This window comes from Tamandua tetradactyla, chromosome 17 (genome assembly GCF_023851605.1).
Source record: "Tamandua tetradactyla isolate mTamTet1 chromosome 17, mTamTet1.pri, whole genome shotgun sequence".
Classification (NCBI taxonomy): Eukaryota; Metazoa; Chordata; class Mammalia; order Pilosa; family Myrmecophagidae; genus Tamandua; species Tamandua tetradactyla.
In genome coordinates, this window is record NC_135343.1 from 27,638,462 (window position 1) to 27,658,428 (window position 19,967).

Sequence of the window (19,967 nt, forward strand, 5' to 3'; positions counted from 1 at the left end):
TTTCAAATCAGTTACCTAATCTCATACCTGTGAGAACCAGAAAAAGAAGAGCAACTAAGCCCAAAGTGAACTGAACCAAAAATTCAGATTAGAGTGGAGATAAATGAAATAGAAAATTAAAAAAATGCAGAGAACCAACAAAGCCAAAAGTTGGTTCTTAAAAAAGATCAATGAAACTTCAGCTAGACCAACAAAGGGAAAAAGAGAGAGGATTCAAATAACTAAAATCAGAAATGAAAGGGAGGACATTACTATTGCTCCCACAAAAATAAAAAGAATATAAGATAGTACTATGAACAATTTTATGCCAACAAATTAGATAACCTTGGTGAAAGGCAAAATTCCTAGAAACATGCAAATTATTTAAATGAAATCAAGAATAAATAGAGGATCTCAACAGATTAACAAGTAAAGAGAGTTAAGTTAGTAATCAAAAACCTTCCAACAAATAAAAGGCCAAGACCTGAGAGCATCACAGGTGAATTTTACCAAATATTCAAAGAAGAAATTAAGAATTGACATCAATCTTACTAAAACTCTTCAAAAAACTGAAGACCTCATTTTATGAGGCCAATATCACCCTAATAATAAAGTCAGGTAAAAACACCACAAGAAAAAAAAGCTACATACCAATATACGCTATGAATATAGAAGCAAATATCCCCCAAGAGGCACTAGCAAACTGAATAGTTAAAAGAACTATACACCCTGACTAAGTGAGATTTATCCCAGATATGCGAGAGTGAGTCAACATAAGAAAATCAATTAATGTAAGACACTTCATTAATAGAAAGAAGAAAAAAAGACACATGATCATTTCAGGCAATGCAGAAAAGGCCTTCAACAAAATCCAGCAATCTCGCTTGATAAAAACACTCAGAAAACTAGGCCTAGAAAGAAACTTCCTCAACATGATAAGGGGCATAAATGAAAAACCCACAGCTCTCATCTTACTCAACAGTGAAAGAGTGGAAGCTTTCCCCTTAAGGTCAGGAAGAAGACAATGATGCTTATTATTATCACTGGTCTTCAACATTGTACTGGAAGTTGTAGCTAGAGCAATTAGGCACAAAAAAGAAATAAAAGGCATCCAAATTGGAAAGGAAGAAGTAAAGTTTCCCTATTTATAAACGACATGATCTTATATATAGAAAATTCTGAAAAAATCCACAACATAGCCAGCAGAGCTAATAAATTCAGCAAAGTGACAGGATATAAGATCAATGCATAAAATCAGTGATATATCTATACACTAATAATGAACAATCTGAAGAGAAACTTAAGAAAACAACTCCATTTGCAAAAGCATTTAAAATAGTCAAATATCTAGGAATAAATTTAACCAAGCACGTAAGGATTCATTTACTCATACAAGGAAAATTACAAAACATTGCTAAAGGAAATCAAAGAAGACCTAAATAAATGAAAAGATATTCCAAATTCATGGATCTGAAGAGTAAATATTGCTAAGATAGAAATTCTATCAAGGTGATTTACAGATTCAATGCAATCCCAATAAAAATTTTCACAACCTTCTCTGCAGAAATTAAAAACCATTCATCAAAATAACATAGAGGACTTCTGGGAAGATGGCCGACTAGAGTAGCTTGAGATCAGCCCTGCTCCATGGAAAAGTTAGAGAAGGGACAGGAGGGCAACTGAGGTGGCAATTCAGGAATGTGGCTGACCTGGGAGAGCCTTCTGTACCTCGTGTGGCAGCCCTGGTTGCAGAGACCAAGGAACTGAGAGGCAGAAAGCTGGAGCCTGGCTCAGAGCTAGAGAGCCTGCGGGAGTGGGCAGATGGGAACACCGAACTAGGAAGTAAGCCAGGCCATGGTCCTTGGGCGCATTACCCTCACCAGCGCAGCCCCTTGACCAGCCCACACTCCACGCACCTGAACCCCGTCACCGGCTCCCATGCCCCGCGCTCCAGGCGCCCCCACCCCACCAGCTCCCAGTGCACATACCTGCCCCCCACCCCCACCCCAAGTGCAGGCCAACCCACCTCTCCTGGACCCCTCCCAAGTACGACCTCCCCCTCAGTGCATAAAGGCTGCAGGCACTAACCTTCACACCTAGGCTACCCCTGCCCCCCTACTCCCCCCCACCCCCCACCCATAGTGTCGCACAGCTTCACCCTGCCTTTCCTGAGCCCAGCACATCCGTTTACGGCACTTCAGGTCCACGCATACACATGGGCCCCAATCACATTATTCAGCTCTAGGAACCACACTTTATAGCAGTCCTAGCACCACGCATGCGCACAGCCCTCAGCTACGCTTCCCAGCTGTGACAAAGTGCCGACATGTGCAACCAGGTCACACCTACCCCCAGTCCACGAAGGCATAATGCCAACCTGTTGCCACAGCTCTACGCATGTGCACAAAGGGCCCCATACCTTAGACCAGCGCACACCAGGGTTATGCCCCCAGACCAATGCACTCACACAGCTACATCCTCCTTGGCTGCTAGGTGCCCAAGTTCACAAGCATTAGTCTAACATCTCCAACCTGTGCCCATACCTGTTCCCTGCTGTACAACCATCCCACAAACACAAGGCTATTGAAAGAAATCAATTCCCAAAGTAAATCAATCAAAATATTTACATGTGATGAAGAAGCAGAAGATCACTAAACATATCACAATGCAGACAAATATAACCCTGCCGAATGACCAAATTAAAGCACCAGAGGAGGCACAGACATTGGAAAAACTAATCAAAAATGTTCATACAACTCTACTTAATAAAATAAGTGGGATAGCAAATGACATAAAGGAGATCAAGAAGACAGTAGAAGAGCACAAAGAGGAATTTGAAAGAATAAATAGAAAAATAGCAGAAATCACAGAGATTAAAAACTGTTGACCAAATAAAAAACACACTAGAGGCACACAACACCAGATTTGAAGAAACAGAAGAAAGAATAAGTGATATAGAGGACAGAATGATTGACTTTGAAGACTCAAAACAGAAAATGGCAAAAAGGAAAAAATTGAATGGGAACTCAGGGAAATAAGACAAAACAAAGCGCACAAATATAAGAATCATTGGTGTCCCAAAAGAAGAGAGGTATAAAGGGTTAGGAAGAGTAACTGAGGATATACTGGGGGGAAACTTCTCAACCCTCATAAAGAACATAAATATACAAGTCAAAGAAGCCCAAAGAACTTCAAACAGAATAAATTTAAATAGGCCTTCCCCAAGACACATATTAATCAGTCTGTCAAATGTTGAAGAGAAGCAGAAAAGAAAGCAGCAAGAGAAAAACAATCTGCCATATACCAGGGAAATAAAATAAGACTGAGTTGAGACTACTCAACTAGCACCCTGGAGGTGAGACAGCATTGGTATGATATATTCGAGATCCTGAAAGAGAAAGACTCTTTCAGGAAAAGCCAAGAATTCTGTACCCAGCCAAACTGTCCTTCAAAATGGAGGGAGAGATTAAAGTTTTCACAGGCAAAGAAGTCCTGAAAGAATTTGTCAACAAGAGACTGGCCCTACAAGAACTACTAAAAGAAGTTCTGCCAGCTGAAAAAAAAAAAAGACAGGAAAGGAAAGTCTGGAGGAGGACACAGAATTGAAGAGTACCACTAAGGGTAATTTAAAGAATACAAAGAGAAAGAGGAGAAAGAATATATAGAGCTGACAAATAAAATTAAAAGGATAAGATGGTGGAATCAAGAAATGCCTTTTCAGTATAACTTTTAATGTTAACGGACTAAATTTACCAATTAAAAGATACAGGTTGGCAGAATGGATTAAGAAACATAATCCAGTTATATGCTGCTTACAAGAGACTCATCTGAGACACAACGATACAAACAGATTGAAAGTGAAAGGATGGAAAAAGATTTTCCACACAAGTTGTAACCAAAAGAAAGCTGGAGTAGCTATACTAATATTGGATAAAATAGACTTTAAATGCAAAGACATCATAAGAGACAAAGAAGACTGCTACAAAAAGGAACAATGTCATGAGGCATGCAATGATGTGAATGAACATGTGGGGACATTTGGTGAGACAAAGTAAGACAGAAACAAAAAAACAACAATGGTATGGTCGCCTTTAGAAAATGCTTATAAGGAAACAGGGTCCTAAATTGTAAGGTTTTAGAACAGTCACATTAAGTCCGGAGTGGTGATTATTATTTCCGGATTCTGAGAGGCTGTTTTATATATATAACCTGCTATTTAGAGATAAGAATGAAGCCAAACAGGGTTGGGTTAAAGTAATTCAGAACATAGGGGTAGGGAAGACAGTGTTTATATTTTAGAACCACACATACTCTTTGAGACCAATGGAAGAAAGGTTTATTTGGTCTGGAACTGAAATCTTCTGTAGTGCATAATTTAATTCAACCTATCTGTATAGCTCATTTGAACAACTGAAACACAGGAAGCACAGAATAAGAAAGAGGTCCTTTAATCCTGTATATTATTATAATATTATTGCCTGGAAGCATCCTAGAGTATATTAAGCAGATAATAAAAAAGTATTGGCAAAGTCCCCTGAGGGAGGGGTGAGAGACTATGGAACTATTAAACCTTACCATCAGGGAATCCCCTAATACTGTGTCCCCAAATCAATAGGCCTTGCCCTTAATCATGAGGCTTACTCTTGTGAAGCTTATGTAGGTAGCAGAGAAGTTTAGACTACCTATAGGCATGCCTAAGAGTTACTTCTGGAGGACCTCTGTTGTTGCTCAGATATGGCCTCAGTCTCTCTAAGCCCAACTCTGCAAGTGAAATCATTACCCTTCCCCCTACATGGGACATAACATCCAGGGGTGAAAGTCTCCCTGGTGATGTGGGAGAGGACTCCCAGGGTTGAATCCAGACCTGGCACCATGGGATCAACAATTACATCCTGACCAAACGGGGGAAAAGAAGTGTAATTAATAAAGTACCAGTGGCAGAGAGAGTTCAAATAGAGTTGAGAGGCTTCTCTGGAGGTTGCTCTTATGCAAGCTTCAGGTAGACCTTGCTACCTATCATAACTGCCAACCTCCAACCAGGCCATTCCAGACAATCCTAAAGAATACCTAGGGCAATATATAAGATTCCACAAGGGTTCCAGGGACTAGAGCAACTTTCCAGAAACCTACAACCTCCAGTTGGGTCCCTGGTCCAGATAAGTCCTGAAACCTAGCCCAGCCTCTCCAGAACATCAGATAGTTTCATCTCCCTACCCCATATTAGTGACAGACCCTTCCAATATAAAAAATTTAGAATTGCCATAGCCCAAACAACTCCAAAGAGAGGTATGGAAAGATCAAAGGTGATGGTGGAATTATACATAGAAGATAGGACCCAACAAATGAATATACTAACATACTTACTGAATCGTTAAATTGCTATCTCTTTTAGTCTCCAGTATTTTAGAGTAGCTAGAAGTAAAAACCTAAAATTGTGAAATCATAACCCATGTCAAACTCTGAAATATGTTCTACAACTAATTATGGTGCTGCACTTTGAAATTTATAGTTTTTCTGCATATATGTTATTGTTCACAAAAAAAGAAGGAAAAAAAGGCAATTGTGATGATAAAAAAGTATTTAAGCCCTCTAGCCTCTTATATTCTGGAGCAACTAGAAGGAAAAATATGAAAGGATTGTATGGTAGCTCATGACAAACTCTGGAATCTATTCTGTAACCACTTTTTGAAGAGTGCTTTGAAAACTATTGCTTTTTTATTTCTTTGCTTTGTATATTATGTTATACTATATAATAAAAAGTAAAAAAAAAATAAAAATAATAAAAATAATTTGTTACTGTCTTGTCAGTTTTCTGGTGCTTTTGAAAAGATTTTTAAAAAATATTTTACATAGCATTTTCCCTAGTAGGAGGGAATACTTCAACATCTAGCCAGTCATATGACCAGAAATAGAGGTCAAGCTTTGCATAATCATCCAAGTTTATTTGAGATTATCTATAAAAATTATTTACCCATCATTTACCACATAGAATACTGAGAAAACATAAAAGAATACTCAACAAGATTGAGCATTTAATCTTCTTCCTATAGGGTGCTTACCTTAACATATGATAGCATTAAGTACTCTAATGCAGATGGTCATCATGAAATTGTACTATCAAATCTTCCATGTAAGAAATTAACTGGAGCAATTATCTGCACTGCTCATTTTATAACACTCCAGTGTGCCTCCATTTATGCTTAGGGGTATTATAAAATTCTCAAAACAAAATTCGTATTTTTTGCTTAAAGCAAAAAATATAATAATCACAAGTTGATAGAAGAGGGTACATAATAAGCATGGCTTTAAAATAAAACTAAAATTTGAGGGCAGACAACCATAGCTCAGTGGCAGAGTTCTTGCCTGCCATGCCAGAGACCCGGGTTCGATTTCCAGTACCTGCCCATGCAAAAAACAAAAAACAAAACAAAACTAAAATTTGATAGTACTATAAACCACTAGTTATAGTTATAATGGCTTATTGACACAATCAAGTAATAATTAATGGTCACCTTTTGGGCTACTTACTAACATACTTACTTTGCTTCAAGTTGGACTGTTCTTTTCTTGTAATATATCAATGCTGTGGGTTCCGCTGCAAACACTTTAAGTTTTCCATGAAGACAAAATGCAGTTCTTCGGTCTTTCTTCATTGTTGCAATAACGGTATCATATTCTTTTTTTATTGAAGTGAGAATGGATTTGTATGCAGTGACATATTCTATTACCTGAAATATGATTTTTCTGAATAGGTTACTGAATTTTTTTAGATGACTACAGATCAAAACCCTTGCAAATAACATTATAGATTAGTTAAAATAAAACATGAACAGCACTTAAAATATAAAAATTTTACAAATTTGAGTTTGCATCCAGCAAGGTCAAATATGACTGGGTACTGAAGAAAATGAATATTTATTGGTACTCTTTGTAGATCATTACAGTAGATAGTGTGAACTTAAAAATGAGAGAGGAAAAACAAAGACTATATCTTAGCTCTACTTAGTATAAACTCATATATTATATGATGTCAGCTAAAACCAACACAGGCCTAATTTTCCCAATTCTGGTTATTTTAAATATAATTATGTATCTTTCCTTAGTCCCTCCAAATCAAGTCCCTGATCTCATTCAGACCTTGAAATCCTGGACTACCTTCACATGTCCGTTTTACTAACCTATTAGCCTCTACAGGTTGATCAATACCCTCAATTCCTAAATTGCATTTTATTTCCATGTAAAGGACAGCATTATTACTATATATTCATGGTTGCCAGTGGCATTCTAACATAGAATATCTCTGGAAAAATAACAGAAGAAACTAGAAATAGTGTGTGTTTGCAAGGAAGGAAAGGGGAATTAGGACCAGAGGTGAAAAGGAACTGACTTTCCATTATATATTCTTCTTTATTGGTTTATTATTTATTAATCTTGTACAAGCATTATCCATGCAAAAATATATAAGAAACATTTCTGAATAAAAGTATTTTTATAAAGCAAAGAAGTCATAAATGTAAATAAATAATGTATGGTTTCCAAATCCTGCTCTGCTCAATGGGATTTCAGAAGGGATCAATGTGTGTAAGGAATAGATGTAATCAATTCATAATTTTTCCTGAAATCTATAATTATGTCTTCTATCTCTGCTATATCCCTACCCTTCCTGGTATCCCCCATTGGTTTTATATTAGTCCTTAAAATATCTAGAAAAAGTTATCCAGGAAGACTTCCAGTTTACTAAGAAATGGCATAAGCATATTACTGATGAACAGTGGTAATGGAAGCACAATATTGTGAATATAATTTACACCACTAAATTGTATATTCAAAAGTGGTGAAAATGGGAAGTTTCATGTTATATATGTTAGTAGACTAAAAATAGGAAAAAAATAAATCCATTGAACCATACAACATAGAGAGTGAACTCAAGTGTAAATTATGCACTACAGCTAATAATATAATTATAATAATGTTGGTTCATCAATTGTAACAAAAGTACCACACTAATGCAAGATACTCATAATAGGGAAAACGTGTGTGTGTGTGTGTGTGTGTGTGTGTGTGTGTGTGGTATATAGGGACTCTGTCCTTTCTGTAAGTTTCTGTAAGCTTACAACTGCTCGAATAAAAAAAGAAGACAATTGAATGGTGCCAAGAAGCAGGAGAGGACACTGAGAAGAAGATCCTGTTTGTCTTTTTGACATTTCCAAACTACCCATCTACCTAAATCAGGAGAACTGTCACCTGAGAACCTTTAATAAAAGAGAGGATATCAATCTGAAGTCTTCCAAACTCAACATCCTATTGCTCCTATCTACCCTCCACTCCACACATCCCAGGGATGGACTCCAACAATCAGAAACAACTTAGATATATTAGTGAAAATATAGCAAACTCATAAGGACACCATGATCAGCTTCCATGTCTGTTTGCTAGAAGAAAGAGATTTCAGAAGAATACTCATGAGAACTTTTTAAAGAATGCACAGAAAGTACTCTTGCTCTGCTGCCCAAGATGCCAAAAGGAAAGAAGGCAAAGGGGAAAAAGGTGGCCCTGGGCCCTGCTGTCATGAAGAAGTAGGAGGCCAAGAAGGTGCTAAACCTCCAGTTTGAGGAAAGGGCCAAGAATTTGGCATTGGATGGGATATCCAGCCCAAAAGGGACCTCACCTGCTTTGTCAAATGGCCCCACCATATCCAGCTGTAGTGGCAAAGGACTATTCTCTACAAGCAGCTCAAAGTGCCCCTGCCATCAACCAGTTCACTCAGGTCTTGATTGCCAAACAGCTACTCAACTGCTTAAGCTGGCCTACAAGTACAAACCAGAGACAAAACAAGAGAAGCAGAGGCTATTGGCCCAGGCTGAGAAGAAAGCTGCTGGCAAAGGAGATGTCCCCAATAAGAGGCTGCCTGTGCTTCGAGCAGTGAACATTTTCACTACGTTGGTGGAAAACAAGCAGCCCAGCTGGTGGTGATTGCACATGATGTGGGCCCCATTGAGCTGGTTATCTTCCTGCCCACCCTGTGTCACAGAATGGGATTCCCCTACTGCATCATCAAGGGAAAGGCCAGGCTGGGACAACTTGTCCACAGGAGGACCTGCACCACTGTCGCCTTCACATAGGTCAACTTGGAAGACAAAGGAGCACTAGCTAAGCTGGTGGAAGCTACTGAGACCAATTACAATGACAAATATGAAGAGATCCACTGTCACTGGGGAGGCAATGTCTTGGGTCCAAAATCTGTGGCTTGCATTACCAAGCTGGAGAAGGCAAAAGCTAAAGAATTTGCCACTAAACTGGATTAAATGTTGACTTTTCTGTACATAAAAGTAAAAGTTTTCCTTAAAAAAAAAATGCACAGAAAGTGCATTAATGTAGAAACTGCAAACTGGCATACCACAGGTGGAGTACAACTGGCACAGTTTTTGAAAAAATCATATTTCCAGCTTCTCTGGGAAACTGAAAAATCTACCATCAGAGAACTCTCATTCCTTAATAGCAATAATCAGGTGGAGCTTTAGGTCAGGTTGCATCTTCATTTTACAATCACCACCATTTCTAATTCCCTTTACAGCCAGCCCACTTCACTCTTCTATATTACCTTCCTGATATCTGCAGGCATACGAGTTTGAAACCACCATATGAAGTCTTCACTAAATCCAAGAAAACCACAGGTATATTTACCAGGTACAGAAAGCTGAAGGAAAAGGACAGTATCCATTCCACCTCAGCTCCTATATATAGATCTTTTTGCTACCAGGAATATAAAAGGGGAGCCACTGTCTAAGCCCAGCTCCCTCCATAATCCATTCATTTCTATAGAAACTCACTCTTTCTAGATTTGGTCTTCATGGCTCACACAGTCCTTGATGCTCTCTACTACCTACCCCCCCACCCCTACCCCAGCAATTTTTGGTTTATGAGTCTCAGGCCCACCTTGCTTTGTTACAGGCATGGTTCTTAAGATCAAACCCTCCACTTTTTTTTTTTTTTTTTTTTTTTTTAAGAAAGGGAAACATCTTTAAACATTTTCTTGTTTTTATTGTATTTTGTTTTTCCGTTTTTTGTTACATGGGCTGGGGCCGGGAATCGAACCGAGGTCCTCCGGCATAGCAGGCAAGCACTTTGCCCGCTAAGCCACCGCGGCCCGCCCAAACCCTCCACTTTTAATTTTAAACACAATTTGGTATTTGTCCTCTGGTTCCAGGTACCTAGAGATATAAAGTGATACTTTCATCTTTTGCTAACTAGATCCTTTCAAGTGGGAAGGAAGATCAGGCAAGGCACTCATTCATATTCTACTAACAATCAAATGTGCTGGAATAACATACAAATGGAGAAGGCAGATTATCTATTATTGAGAAGCTAAGAGGAAAGTTTCTCTAAGTAACAAGTGATTTCTGCTTTGGATCCCCCCTTAGTCCTGAAGAAGAAGACTATTTAATACAGGCCAGTTTTGGGGGGTGGGAGAAAAGGAACACAGATTGTTTTTATTTATCCCATCTCTTTCTATAAGAATTAAATTTACCAACACCACTCCCCAAATGACTTCATTATAACTATACTAACTTAAAGCAGACACCTCTTAATGTAATAAAAATTCTGACAAGTATCAGCATTTGGGCATGCAAAGATAAGCATGTCATAGTTATGATAATCCTCCTTTGTTGTAAGTAAAGTATCAGCATGATTCTTGATATTTATGGAAACTGTTTGTGGTAGATTGAGTCATGTTCCCTACAAAGACATGTTCAAGTCCTAACCCCGGACTGTCAGTGTGAATCCATTTGTAACTGGGATCTTCAAGCCCTCATCCTTCCTCTGAACCCTTCCCTGCCTGGTCCTATGGGTGTGGACTCACTTGCAAATAGAATCCTTAAAAATCCTAATAAGATGAGCCCAAATTGACTCAGGGTGGGTCTTAATCCAATATTACTAGAGTCCTTATAAGGCAGAAAAAAATTAGAGCAGATTGAACAAGAAGAGATCAAAGGAGACAAATCACCATGTAATGGAGGCAGAGACTGATTGCCAGGCAGCCACCATCAGAATGCTAAAGATTTTGGAGAAAACATTCCCTACAATACCTTGAATTTGGACTTCTAGCCTCCAAAATTGTGAAATATAAATTCCTGCTGTTTAAGCTAACCAATCTGTAGTATTTATCATAACAGTTTTGGCAAACAAGACACTATTCAAGATGTTGTCTTTATTTAAATATTCATCTACTATATTTCTTAGTTACTAAAACACCAAGAAGCAATATCACTGATTATAAAAATGCATGAAATGAAGCTAACCTGCAAATGCACTAACTGTAAAAGACAAAATGGATGACTTAAAAGAAAGAAAATCTTCTCTATTTTATATTTTCCTAAATAGATATCAACTTTTATTATTCCACTGACAAGCACATATCACTAATTTGTGTTCACTGTTCCTTAGAGTGAAACACTATTTCTTTTTATTTAGAGACACAAGACATGTATATGCAATGTTCAAAAATTAAAAGACAGATATCTTACTTTTCCTGCGGCTATTTTACTCAGAGACCAATGGTCTTAAAGTAAGTCAATATTTTCTCTAAGTAAAAAGGAAAGAATGTTGACTTCACTTATTTTACTATCAGGGTACCTTCAAAGGGTTTTAAAAAGCTGGTACTGAACTTCTGGGAAGATGATGGAATAAGAACAGGAAGAACTTACTCCTCCACCAAAAACACCTAGAGAACAAGCAAAAACCATCTAATGCATCAGTTTGTGGGCTCAGGAAACCAGGGAAAGACCACTGCAACATGTAAGAAAGACTTGGAGGAAAAATGGAGAAACTACAATTGAAACATAGGGGTGAGTAAACTCAAAGGTGCTCATCCTCCACACCGGAGGATGGTAGCTGTGCATCAGCCTAGTTCTTGCTGGCTGGAAAAACGTGGCACGGTCTTGGTTCCACTGCTGCTGCTGAAGTTAACTCTATCTCAGTCTTGCGGCATAGAGTCTTTCCAAGTGGGAGTCCAGGAGCCAGCAGCTCTATTATATCCACAAACAGAGACTTCACCATGGTTCCTGTTGCCCATCCCTACCCCAAGCTGACAGCTTTAGGTACCCACATCTGGAGGAAACAGGAAGGGATGCAGAACAGTCCTGATATGATGAATGACCAGCTAGGGTGACACTCTGGGTACAGCAGTCTTGAATCAGACCTTAAACTGGTCTAGGCCCTGATTGGTTACTATGGTCCAGGAGAGGCAGTGTTGCAGGGAATAAGTTGCCTAAGAGTGCCATCTGCTGGGAAGGCTGGAAAGTGCTGTCTGGGCAACTGCTTTCCTGCCCACCCTCTGAGACCCTTCCAAAAAGATTTGATCCCCTAGTGTGAGACCTTGGCACCGGTTTGGCTGGGAAATACTGAAGAATCAAGTGCCAAAGGAGACCTTCAAAGTGACTCAAAGCAACAACAAAATATTAGACAAGAGAGGGAAACCAACTTGCAAAATAACCTTATCAAGATAATCAGATGCTTAAAAACCAGTAAAAAATTACAAAGCACATCAAGAAACAAGAGGATACAGCCAAGCCAAATGATAAAATTTAAAAATCAGTTGAGGGGTAACGATGGCTTAGCAGGCCATCCCTGAGATTCCCACCTGCCATGCCAGAGACCCGGGTTCAATTCCTGGTGCATGCCCATGAAAAAAGAAATCAGATGAGGTAAAGAATATGGAAGAAGTAATCAAAGATGTTCAAACAAATATCCTAAATAACATCAGCAAAATAGTTAAAGAGATAAAGGATATCAAGAAGACATTAGAAAAGCATAAAGAAAAATTTGAAAGAATACAGAGAAAAATAGATCTTACAGAAATGGAAGATACTGTACATGAAATTTATATATGCTAAAGACACAGAAAAGCAGATTTGAAGAAGCAGAAGAAAGGTTCAGTGTACTAGAGGACAAAACAACTGAATTCAAAGTCAAAAAGAACAAATGGGGAAAAAAATAGAAAAATTTGAGCAGGGTTTTATGGAAATGATTGACACATATGAAGTGTACAAATATACAAACATAGGTGTCCTGGAAAGAGAAGGCAAAGGGCTATGAAGTCATTGAGGAAATAATGACTGAAAATTTCCCAATTCCTATAAAAGACATAAATATGCAAATATAAGAAAAGAAGCCCAATGTACTCCAAATAAATATGAATAGACCCGCTGCAAAGATACATACTAATCAGACTATCAAATGCCAAAAGAGGAGAGAATCCTGAAAGCAGCAAGAGAGAAATGATTCAACACATACAAGAGAGGTCACATAAGGCTAAGTGCTGACTATGCATCAGGCACCATGGAGGCAAGAAGGAGTGGTACAATGGAACCTTGAGTAGGCATGAGATTTTGTAGGTTTGTCCAGAGTGATGCCCCAATAAATCCCAGAGTGATATGAACAGTGAATGAAAAAGCATTTGCAAAGTCCCCTTGGGGGAATGGTGAGAAAGGGGGAAAATTCAATTTCCCTATGTGGAGAATTTCTGATATTCTCACAAGCAGTCGGGACAACCAAAGCAATAGGCCGAGCCCTCAGTCTTGGGGTTTGTTCATATGAAACATATCCCCACAAAGGAGAGACTATGCCTACTTAAAATTAGGCCTAACAGTCACCCCCACAGAACCTCTTTTGTTGCTCAGATGTGGCCTCTCTCAGCCAACACAACAAGCAAACTCACTGCCCTCCCCCTCTCTACGTGGGGCATGGCTCCCAGGGGTGTAAATCTTCCTGGCAATGTGGGAAAGAAATCCTAGAATGAGCTGGGGCTCAGCATCATGCGATTGAGAAAACCTTCTCGACCAAAAGGGGGAAGAGGGAAATGAGACAATATAAAGTGTCAATGGCTGAGAGATTTTAAAAAGAGCCGAAAGGTTATTGTGGAGGTTATTATGTATTATATCACCTTTTTAATTAAGGTGTATTGGAGAGGCTGGAGGGAAGTGCCTGAAAATGCAGAGCCATGTTCCAGTAGCCATGTTTCTTGAAGACGATTGTATAATGATATGGCTTTGCAATGTGACTGTGTGATTGTGAACATCTTGTGTCTGATGCTCCTTTTATCTATGGTATAGACAGATGAATAAAACCTATGGATTAAAAATAAATAATAGGGGGAACAAATGTTAAAATAAATTTAGCAGATTGAAATGCTAGTGATCAATGAAAGGGAGTGGAAAGGGATGTAGAAAAAAATAGGGGAAACAAAGGCTAAAATATATTGGATAGATGGAAATACTAGCAGTCGATGAGAGGGAGGGGTAAGGGGTATGATATGTATGAGTTTTTTCTTTTTATTTCTTTTTCTGAATTGATACAAATGTTCTAAGAAATTATCATGGTGAGGAATATACAGCTATGTGATGATATTGTGAGTTACTCATTATATACCAAGAATGGAATGATCATATGGAAAGAATGTTTGTGTTTATATGTTATGTTTATACTTTATATGTTTATACATTATATGTTTTAAAATTTTAAAAATTAAAAAAAAGGAGTGGTACAATATATTTAAGATACTAAAAGAGAAAAATTGCCAGCCAAGAGGCTTGGAGGAGAGTATAGTAATGATGATTATCAGTTAGGGTAACTAAAAGGATAAAAAGAGAGAAAAATAATAGATCTTACAAATAAAAGCCAAAAGATAAAATGGTTGAAGTACTGCCTTTACAGTAATAATACTGAATGTTAATGGAATAAACTTCTCAATAAAAACACAAGAATTAGCAGAATGGATTAAAATATAGGATCCATCTATATGCTGTTTACAAGTGACTCATTATAGACACAAAGATACAAATAAGTGAATAGTAATAGGATGCAAAAAGATATTTTCCACAAGTTATAACCAATAAAAAAAAAGCTAGGGAAGTTACATTAATATCGGTCAAAGTAGACTTTAAATGCAAAAGTATTATGAGACAAAGAAGGACAGTATATATTAATAAAAGGGGCAATTCACCAAGAAGAAATAACAATCATAAATATATCTACACCTAATCAAGATGCCCCAATGTACATGAGGTAAACACTGGCAAAATTGAAGGGAGAACAGATGTTCCTACAATAGTGGGAGACTTCAACATACCATTGTCTTCGATAGACAGAACATATAACAGAGCTTCAATAAGGAAACAGTGAACATAAATAAAATGATAAATGAGTGAGTCATATTAAACATATATAAAACAATGAACCCCACAATAGCAGGATATATATTCTTCTGAAGTACTCATGGAACATTCTCTAGGATAGACCACATGCTGTGGTACAAACAGATCTTAGTAAATTTAAGCAATTGAAATTATAAAAAATGCTCTATCTGATTATAATGGAATGAAGCTGGAAATCATAACAATGGCAGAACCAGAAATTTCACAAATATATGGAGGTTGAAAAACATGCTCTTAAAAAATCAGTAGGTCACAGAAGAAATTGTAAGACAAATCAGCAGAAATCTTGAGACAAATTAAAATGAGAAAACAACATATCAAAATTAAGGTATACAGCAAAGGTATTCAGGAGAGCTGAAAGGGAAATTTACAGACCTAAAATGTCTAAATTAAAAAAGGAAAAAAGGGCAGTGTGACAGTGACAAGTGGCAAAATTCTCGCCTGCCATGCCAGAGACCTGGTTTGATTGCCAGTGCCTGCCCGTGCCAAAAAAAAAAACAACAACAAAGAAAGAAAGAAAAAGAAAGAGAGAGAGAGAGAGAGAGAGAGAAAGAAACAAAGAAACAAAGAGCTAAAACCAATGACATATGTGCATAACTGAAGAAACTGTAGAAAAAACAGCAAACTAATTCTAAAGCAAGCAAAAGGAAAGAAATAACATATTAGAGCAGAAATTAATTAAATGAAGAACAACAACAAAACAATAGAAGCAATCAATAAAACCAAACTTGTTTCTTTGAGATCAATGAAACTGACAAAACCTTAGGTAGACTGACAAGCTAAAAAGAGAATTTGCAAATAAATTCAGAAATGATAGGGTGTGTCATTACAATGTACCCCAAAGAAATAAAAAGATCCTAAGAGGATACTGTGAACAACTGTATGTCAACAAACTAGATGACTGAAAAGATGAAATTGACAATTTCTTAGAAACACACAAACAACCTACATTGACTCAAGAAGAAATAAAAGGTCTCAACAAACCAATTGCAAGTAAAAAATATTAAATCTGTTATCAAAAAATTCCCAGCAAAGAAAAGTCCAGGGCCAGATGGTTTCACAGGGGAATTTTACCAAACATTCCAAGAAGAATTAACACCATTCCTTCTCAAACTCCTCAAAAAAAATTGACAAAGAGTGAACCCTACTGTGATGGTTTGAAACTGTTATGCACACCAGAAGAGCCATGTTCTTTAATCCTGGTCAGTGTTGTTGCATGGGATCTTTTTGATTAAATTGTTTCCAAGGAGATGTTACCCACTCAATTGTGAGTCCTTTTGATTTGGTAGTTTCCACAGAGATGTGTCTCCACCCACTCAAGGTGGGATTGATTACTGGAGTCCTTTAAGAGGGAACCATTTTGGAAAGAGCCAACAGAGCCCATACAGCCAGCAACCTTGGGAGATGCAGAAGGAAAACACTCCTGGGGAATCCTTATGAAACAAGAAGCCAGGAGAGAAAGCTAGTAGTAGTCACCATATGCCTTCCAGCTGACAGAAGGGTTCCAGATGGCATCAGCCTTTCTTGAGTAAAGACAGCCTATTGTTGGTGTTTTAATTTGGACATTTTCACAGCCTTAGAGCTGTTAACTTACAATTTAATAAATTCCCTTTTAAAAAGCCATTCCATTTCTGCTATATTGCATTTCAGCAGTTTTAAAAAACTAAAACAACTACTTAACTCATTCTGTGAAGTCAAGATCACCCTACTACCTAAGCCTGATGAAGATACTACAAGAAAAGAAAATTAGTCAAGAGATTATCCTGGAGGTTATTCTTATGCATTATATAGATATCCCTTTTTAGCTTATGTCGTATTGGAGTGGTTGGGGGCAAGTGCCTGAGACTGTTGAAGTGTATTCCAGTACCGTGATTCTTGAAGACAACTGCATAAGGACAAACATTTTATAATGTGATCGTGTAATTGTGAAAATCCTGTGTCTGATACTCCTTTTATCCAGGGTATGGACAGGTGAATAAAAAAAAATAAAAATAAATAAATAATGGGGGTATGGATAAAGGGTAAAAAATTGGGTAGGTTGAATACTAGTGGTCAATGAAAGGGAAGGTTAAGGAGTATGGGATGTATGCGTTTTTTTCTTTTTTCTTTTTATGGAGTGATGCAAATGTTCTAAAAATGATCATGGTGATGAATATACAACTATAGTGATGAAATTGTGAGCCAGTGATTATATACCATGCTTGGACTGTGTATGTGTGAAGAGTTGTGAATAAAAATATATTTTTTTAAATCCTCAACAAAATACTTACAAATCAAGTCCAATGGCACATTAAAAGAATTGTACCACACAATCAAGTGTGTTTTATTCCAGGGATGCAAGGAATAAATTTTATTCCTTGAAAATCAATTAATGCAATATATCACATTAGCAAATCAAAGAGGGAAAACCACATGATCACCTCAATTGACACAGAAAAGGCATTTGGCAAAATTCAGTATCCTTTATTGCTAAAGACACATCAAAATGTAGGAACTGAAGGAAAATTCCTCAACATGATAAAGGGCATATATGAAAAACCCCATGCTAACATCATACTCTATGATGAGAGACTGAACTCTTTCTAAGATCAGAAACAAAAAGGATGCCCACTGTCACCAATGATATTCAACTTTATGCTAAAAGTTCTAGCTAGATGGGGTTTGATTCCTGGTGCCTGCCCATGCAAAAAAAAAAGTTCTAGCTAGAGTTATTAGGCAAGAAAAAGAAATAAAATATACATATATTGGAAAAGAAGTGGTAAAATTCTATATGCAGATAACATGACTCTATATTTAGAAAATCCTGAAAAAAACTACAACAAAGCTACTTGAGCTTATAAACAAGTTCAGCAAAGTGGCAGTATACAAGATCAACAGGCAAAAATCAATAGTTGGGGGTGGGGGCAAGATGGCGGCATAGGGAGAAGTAGAATTTAGTTCATCCTCTAGAGCATCCAGTAAATAGCAAGGAACTGTCTGGAACTCCTGTCTGGGGAATGGACATCTGTGACCAGACACTCATCATACACCAGTCTGAAATGGGTGGAAGGGCCGAGATTATACCACAGAAGTGTGAGTAAAGCCCCAATATCTGGAGCCTGGAACCCTTCCCCTACTAGCATGACAGGCTCAGTCAGACATACTTCCCCACAAGAAAAAGAAACAGACTCTGCTGGGAGCAAAAGAACTCAGTCCAGCAAGCTCCCATTGCACTTTTAATGAACAAATTTGGTCTGCTGAATGCAAGCTGTAAGCATGGATAAACTGAGAACAAGCATGGAAGGAATTTGATGTTTCTCCCAGTGACAGGAAACAGGGCTAACAGAAAAGCAAACGGACACTTTTGGAGTAGGCCTATCTCAGAATACTGGAAAAGGGTTATGCCCCAAAGCACACAGAGCCAGGTACCAACTCAAGCTCTTGACAGGCAAACCTTAGGATCTTGAGACTGCCTCTGAAAAGGTATTTTTTTTGTTTATTTGTTTGAACCATTCTACATAGCTCATTAGAAAAGGCCCAGGCATTTTCAATTGTCAGCCCTGATCCAGGCTATGGCTGGATTAAGATAGGTTTGAGAGTGAAATGAACAAGTAAGGGAGATAATGCCCTAAAGGGTTTATCTTTCCCAGGAAAAAGGGGGCATGGCCCAGCTCAACTGGCTGCCCTCAAGCAGAGAATTCAGAATTCAGACCTCAGGAGTTAAGTCCTAAACCCATCTTCTACAACAGCTTCTGTCTCAACCATGCCCGTGGCAGCTACAGGGTCAACTTAGAAAATTAAAGACACCAAACCACTTTACACTGGTGGAAAGCTACAGGCTGACAAGTACCACCTGTTGGAAAAGACAACAAAAGCACAGAGTCTAGAGGCTTCACAGGAATCTCTAACAACCTAATGGGTCCCATCCTCTGGGAAACTTCATATTGTTTACACCCTCCTTTTGAGACCTAGGCCTATCTTGTCTTGGAAAATCTGACTGCAATCAATGATATCTGGGGACACCATCTTAAAAAAAAAAAAAAGGTCCCATTTAGGCAGGGCAAGAACCAGAAAAAAAAGAGCTGAAAAATTCTGAACAGTTAACTTGAAACTATGCTAGAGGTTTACAATAAACTGAACTTAACACCATAAAAACAGATAGAGAAAAAAGCCAAGCAACAAGAAACCCAGGATAAAAGAGTGAAAAAGACCTCTAGAATAAACTAATCAAGGAAATCAGATGCCAAGGCACCAATAAAAATAACAAATCATACTAGGAAAAATGAAGATATGGCACAGTCAAAGGAACAAACTAATACTTCAAATGAGATACAGGAGTTGAAACAACTAATTAATGTTCAATCAAACATGTTAAATCAAGCTAAAAATCAAATCAATGAAATGATAGAAGCTATGGTAAAAGAGATGAAGGAGGGTGGGCCACGGTGGCTCAGCAGGCAGAGTTCTCGCCTACCATGCCAGAGACCCAGGTTCGATTCCCAGTGCCTGCCCATACAAACAAACAAACAAACAAACAAAAAAAGGGATGAAGCATATAAAGAAGACATTGAGTGACCAGAAAGAACTGGAAGACTTGAAAAAACAAATGGCAGAACTTATGGGAATAAAAGGCACAATAGAGAAAATGGAAAATCAATTGAGACTTACAACAGCAGTTTTGAAGAGGCAGAAGAAAAGATTAGTGAACTAGAGGACAGGAAATCTGAAGTCTTACACGCAACAGAACAGAAAAGGAAAAGGTGAAAAATATAAGCAGGGTCTCAGAAAATTAAATAA

The 19,967-nt window shown here is 37.9% G+C and overlaps 1 protein-coding gene and 1 pseudogene across 4 annotated transcripts in view; one reads left to right on the plus strand and one right to left on the minus strand.

The window, feature by feature from the left end:
* CLHC1 (clathrin heavy chain linker domain containing 1) overlaps positions 1-19,967 on the minus strand; it is a 132,581-nt gene that overhangs the window by 83,285 nt on the left and 29,329 nt on the right. For 3 of the 4 annotated variants that reach the window (XM_077134263.1, XM_077134262.1, XM_077134261.1), the window contains one exon: positions 6,520-6,707. The exons of the other annotated variant lie outside the window; for it this stretch is intronic. In XM_077134263.1, coding sequence (XP_076990378.1) covers positions 6,520-6,707 — 188 coding nt within the window. The remainder of the gene's footprint in view (positions 1-6,519; positions 6,708-19,967) is intronic. 4 annotated transcript variants of the gene reach the window in all.
* LOC143661532 (large ribosomal subunit protein eL8 pseudogene) lies at positions 8,494-9,288 on the plus strand (annotated as a pseudogene).